Source organism: Nestor notabilis, unplaced genomic scaffold (genome assembly GCF_000696875.1).
Source record: "Nestor notabilis isolate BGI_N333 unplaced genomic scaffold, ASM69687v1 scaffold3308, whole genome shotgun sequence".
NCBI lineage: Eukaryota > Metazoa > Chordata > Aves > Psittaciformes > Psittacidae > Nestor > Nestor notabilis.
The window spans coordinates 27119-33268 of record NW_009939451.1 but is presented as its reverse complement, the minus strand read 5'-3'; the positions used below and the strand labels follow the sequence as shown (position 1 = coordinate 33268).

The window sequence follows — 6150 nt, the reverse complement described above, 5'->3', positions numbered from 1 at the left end:
TTCAGCAGTGCTGGTTTGTTCCTATTGGCATTAAAGGATGGCTCAGCCTTTTCTTCCCCTTTACGCTATACACCCTCGGAGAATTAGCTCAGTCCTGTGAGCCTATGTTAACAAGTAGAGTTTGCCTTTTCATTTCCGCCATCATCTCAGCATCCTGATTCTGGCTTCTGTTCCAAGTGCTGAACACAGGAAAAAATGGAGTTGTTATTTATTATTTTATGTTGCAACTTCTAAAATCTGTAAAGCTATTTTAATATTTTACTGTTTCAGGATGTTAGTTCACCACAGTTTTGCATATAGTAATGCCCTGGGCCTGGAATATTCACCTTAGGAAAGTTTCCAGACCTTTACTAGAAGCATGTTTTTCAAAAACTCCTCTTGTGATATCAAGAGGTCAGAAGTTACACACAGCAGTTTCTAAGTGCTGCAAAATTGGGTTGTGTAAACCTCAACATAAGTGTGAACCAGCATGGTTATATACTGAAATTGTCTTAATTTAATGGAATGTTAAAGGCTACTAAGTGGCCACATGTTTAGATGGAAGTTTTGACACGCAGTCCTTTTTCCTTTATAATGCATGATTTGTAAATAACTACATTTTAGGTTAAAATTGAAGTAGGCAGTTGCTGGTTTGTTCAGCTTTTTGCAATGAAGAATGCTCCGCTCGGTAAATAGTTGGTAGAAATGCTGGTTGAAAGGGGCCTCCAGAGACCATCTAGCCCAGTCTCCCACTTGAGGCAGGACTATTGCTAAGGCTGTATCAGGTCAGCCATGGCTTTGTTTAGCTGAGTCTTAAAAACACTGCTAGAGATGGAGGTTTCACAGCCTCTCTGGGCAGGTTCTTCTGTATCCTGGTCCCGTGAGGATTCTCCTCATCCCTTAAGTGTCCAGCCTGAACCTCCCAAGCCATGATCTGTCACTGTGTGGCCATTTCCCCCTGAAATAACCTGGTTACACTGAGAAGGCTGTGCTTGTTACCTTTAACTCTCCTTCAAGTATTTTTAAGGCTGTTGCTAGATGACACATTAGCCTAAATAATCACAGCATGCTCAGTCTTTACTCCTAGGTCACAACAAGGGTAGTGTACAGTAGAATCTCCAGAACGATGCAGTGTGGCTTATCAGCAGTAAGATGTGCTCTTTGAACCTCCACCCCGACGTACCTTCTTGAAGGGGAAGGGAGCAAGGGGAGAAGACCACTGCCATGAGCAGTTGTGTAACTTGCAGGTGTGTTGCAGTCATCTGGAGGGTTGGCTGGAGTGTTTGACTATGATGGGTGTGTAGACTCTATAGGAGGTAATTGCAATGGGTTACTGAAGGGTGGTACCTGTCACTTGCTAATCTGGTATCCTGGTGTTCATACCTGCACCTGCTGTAATCAGAATAAGTGTAAAGAAGCCTGGAGGTGCAGCTGCTTTGAGACCGTGTGTGCTTGATACCTCTTGAAATAAAGCAGTAGGTGAAACTGGCCGGTGACATACCTGTTACGAAGGATTGCATTTCTCTGCCTTTACCCCTCTGCAGCGTTCCAACCCCCATGCTGCCTACCCCAACCCCGGACCAAGCACATCACAGCCACAGAGCAGCATGGGATATTCAACTACCTCCCAGCAGCCGCCACAGTACTCGCATCAGACACATCGGTACTGAGCTGCACCCCGATACCGTCAATGCACTGCTGGTAATGCTGCAGGACCGGCCGCACAGCTGCCTGCCTGGAACCCGGCTTGGGCCACGAGAATGTACTGTACAACCTCACCTCCAACCTGTCCGATCGCCACGATCCACCCCCTTCCACAGAGCGGAGTAGTGGCTCCCAAATTGTACCTGGTTTTGGGGTTAGACTTGAAAAGAAAGTGCTAGCACAGTTTGTGTTGTGGATATGCTACTTCCGTAGTTTACTTGACATGGTTCAGACTGACCGATGCATTGTTTTCAGTGACAGTCTGTAGCAGTTGAAGCTGTGAAATGTGCTAGGGGCAAGCATTTTTGTTGTCGTATGTGGTGAGTTCTCTTGGTGTAACAACTTTATCTGACCAATAGTACACAACATCTTTGAACTGGTACTTGAAGCATACAGTATATGTTACCATGGCAAAAAAGCAAAGCAAACTAACCATGACTCGGAGACAGTTTTGATAGACGTTTATTTTTAGTGACTTTTGTGGGTTGGTTCATTTTCCACCGAGGTCAATGTTTTATGACTGACACAATTGCTACGTTGAGATTTTTTTAAGACCATGCAAACGTTTGCATTTTTTTCCAGCAATTACAGATGTCCCAAAGATTAATTTCCAACATGAGTTCTTGGTTTTGTTTTTAAATCTATGACTTGACTGGTATTAAAGCTGCTATTTGATAGTAAAATAAGTATGTTGTCATTGATATAAACATGTTTGGTTCAGCAAACAAACTAAACTGATTGTCATAGACAGTGTTTTGTTTCATTTTTTCCTGTTGGTGTTACTGATTTGTGAGCATGCTTTGGGATTAAAAAAGCATGAGTGATATTTCCTAAAGAGGTGCGGCATCCATTCAGCTCTTTCGTCATGATTTTTGAGAGCCAGCTTGGTGTAGTGGATTTTAAATTCTCTTCAGTTAATGATTATCATTTCTTTTTTAACGTTCGCACATTGTTTAGGGGTGCCATTCCTACAGCAGAGGAGCAAGGTGTTAGGAGAGCCTTAGAGTTTATGAGGAAAAACTTACATACAATGTACTGTATCAAACTATTTTACATGAATGACACAAGTATTCTGAATAAAAGAAAAAATCAAACATTGTTAAAACAAGGTGTTATGTAATAAATTTATTTTTCATAAATCTGCACATGCCCTTTGCCTGTATTTCTTCTTATCAGTGACAGCATCCTCTCCCCCATCGTACATCTGTATTGGGTTGTGTCCTGAGAACTGGTATCCGAGGGGAATTCTTCTTGCAAGCAGGCAGGCTTCCATTAACTGCTGAGAAGGATTTTGTTTTTAATCGCAGGAAAAAAACCACAGTACCTCTATAAAATGTCACTCCCCCTGTTGTGTGCCCGTGGCTGATGAGCCGGAGAGGCACTGAACATGGCGTTGTTACAAGCTACATTTCCTAGATCAGATGGCTTCTTTCATCTACAAAGTCTAGAGACATTCCTATCTGAATAGTTCTTCTAAGGTTTCTGTAGCTCTTTCTTACCTTGACATCTAATACCACACAGTGATTCTGACGTAAATATATGCAAGATATGCAGGATTTTTTTCTTCAAGTGCTTCATGTAGTGTGAATATCAACTAGTGGGAGCCATTCAAATGCGCTGAAGCTGCTGACAAGGGGCAAAAGAAAAACCAAGTTGGTAGCCAGCCCAAAATGCAAACTATGTGTGAGGTGGAGATAAAATTATCTGCATGGGGTGTAGAGGTTTAAGTCTTTGGGAGACTTAAAACTGAAGAAAAACCTTAGTGCCAAGTTTATGCAGCTCTAGTAATGCTGTGCGATACCCTCTTCATTCTGATGTGCTGTCAAAATCTGGCCTTCCTGAGGTTTTGGAACACAAATAAATACATAGGTGGGAGTGCCTTAAACTTCTTTTTGGTTTGGTTTTCAAGTGAAAGCCTTTTTTTGTCCTTTCCTTAATTTATATTTAGGCTTTGAACTTGCCTACTTAGTATCTCCAGACTCTTCCTAGGTCCTGAAATGGTGACAAGAGTAACTTTTCTTTGGCTAAAATACCATTAGCCTAGAATCTTTGCTTTCTTATTGATGCATATTAATGCTTAATTGTTAATATTATTCATATTAATGCAAACCTTATTTTATAGCAGTGTATTGTGATGTCTCCAATGCTTTGTTTAAAAGCAGGCTGGTTTTCTTTTCCTTTTTGTAAAGGGAAATGCATCCAGCTGACAAAAAGGACTCCTTGCCATTAGTTTGTGCTTGAATTTAATTTTCCTATTAAGAAGGATATGCAGTGTATCAACTAATTATAAAACTAAATGATACCCTGCATTTAGTTCTGAATAGCCTGCCACTCTCAGTAATTTCATTCATTCTTCCTCTGTTTTTAGTAGATGTGTTGCAGATTACCACACCAACCTGAGATCCTACAGGGAAGTAAAATCTTGATGTGTGATTTGTTCTGATGTCTGAGTCAGCTGGAAATGTGGGGGGAGGAATGTGAGCTTGCTTGCTCTAGACCTGTGGGAAGAAATAGTTTTTCAATGCTCAGTATAACCTCTGGTGCCTTCAAGACAGGGTATATATCTATTACAGATAAGGTTAATCTTGTCATATTCATGATAATTATAAATGATCTTTTGCATCAAATAAGCTTTTTTAATACTAACTTCAGGAATTCTGAGGGCAAGGCTCTAAATTACTTTCCTTGAATGGTTTAAAAACCCCAATCCTGTCCCTGTTTGCTCTGGGGGCTTTTTACATGAGGGTTTCAGAAAGGGGAGGAAGAAGAAAGCGCCTTTGAGAACATCGAATAGAAGAGGTGCAAATCCCCATGAGGGAGGTGGCAGCTCAGCACGCAGCAGCAGTGTGTGAGCTGCAGCTCTTTCCTCACCTAGCACAGCTTTTGTCACCAGACTCAAGAACTTCAAAGCTTTTCCTCTTTCACCAACGATTATCTGGATCCGTCTGAGCATATTTCACATAGCTGCGTTCTGAGAGCCTTTGTTGCTCTGATGAAAGAGTATGTTGTTTTTCTAGAGTAGGCTTATGTTGAAAGTGGGCTACAAGCTTAACTTGATGGTGATGATAAATACACCAGCACTTTCACCTTGGCATTCCCAGCAAGCCTAGCTCATGGCAGCTCTGGATTTATCATACCTGATAAGGACCCAGCTTCTTTAAGAAACAACTTTTGCAATGATCCCTTTTAAAGAGGGTTTCTGTACTAGTGGTGGGAGGAAATGTCCTCTCCTTTCCTGTGTGTATAGATACACTGGAAAATACTCAATGAACTCACTGAATTGCCTATGGTGGTGCCCAGACAATCCCTAGCTGAGGGGTAAACCAGTGTTAGTTCGGTTCATGCTTTGCTTTCTCAGGGGATGTACTTTATGCAGGTGGCAGGTATGTGCCGTTGCCTGTTCAAGCAGTATCACGTTCCTTGGCATGTCGTTTCTGCTAGGTGGGCTCCTCGGAAAGAAAAGAGCAGGTTCCTCTGGGTTTCTTTGCCAAGGGCCGTCAGCAGCCCAAGTGTCTCACCAGCCACTGCTTTCATGGTAGCTTTGCACAAAGCTCCCTCCATAACGTGGAGGAGCATGTTTCTGTGAGACTGGCCATAAAATCACAGAATAGTTTAGGTAGGAAAGGACCTTAAAGCTCATCCAGTTCCAACCCCCTGCCATGGGCAGGGACACCTTCCGCTAGAACAGGTTGCTACAACACCATTTGAACCAGGCCTTGAACACTGCCAGGGATGGGGCAGCCACAGCTTCTCTGGGCAACCTGTGCCAGAGCTTCAGCACCTTCACAGGGAAGAACTTCTTCATATCATCTAATCTAAATCCATCCTCTTTCAGTTTAAAGCCATTCCCCCTTGTCCTATCACTACTCAGGTATGTGATAATTTCCGATTGGGATGTTATTTTATAGGATGTGTTGCCAACTCGACTCCCTGTTGCCAACTGCAATGAAAAGAAGATGGCAAAGCATGAGTGGAGTGAAGCATGTAGGAGTTTGCCACGTCATGTGAAATGGCCTTAAGTTCTGTCAGAAGAGGATCTTGGAAGCTCCTCCTATCATTTTCACCTTGTTTGTCTCTTGCCCATTCAGCAGAGGTGGCAGTTGCAAGTGAAGGTTTTCTGTGAAGAAATGACTTGTGCTGGTCCCTGGTGTCCCATCCATTTCTTTCTAAAATAGCATCTGAATAACAAGGAGCTCTGGTATCACCCCACATCCATCCTGGCTTCACTAAAAGGCAAGCCGTGATCTCTGCCTTTCGTGTGTGGTGGCTGTTGATGATTTTATGGGCACAGGCAGTTCAACTGCCACCGAGCGGGATAATGGAGGTGGGATGGAGCCTGCAGGATCTCACGGTGGTTATTGTGTATCGCACAGGAAAGATGGATTATTTCTCAGAGCAAGTGGTGCAGTTGCAGACCTGCTGTTGGGACTAAGTGGTGTTGCCTTGTAAGTTGAACCTGTTTTCTGC

At 42.8% G+C, this 6150-nt stretch overlaps 1 protein-coding gene across 1 annotated transcript in view; it reads left to right on the top strand.

Moving 5' to 3' along the window:
- CDK8 (cyclin-dependent kinase 8) overlaps positions 1-2828 on the top strand; it is a 50022-nt gene extending 47194 nt beyond the window's left edge. Inside the window, exon 12 of the mRNA XM_010019849.1 lies at positions 1524-2828. Coding sequence (XP_010018151.1) covers positions 1524-1649 — 126 coding nt within the window. The 3' untranslated portion in view covers positions 1650-2828. The remainder of the gene's footprint in view (positions 1-1523) is intronic.
- The last annotated feature ends 3322 nt before the right edge of the window (positions 2829-6150 follow it).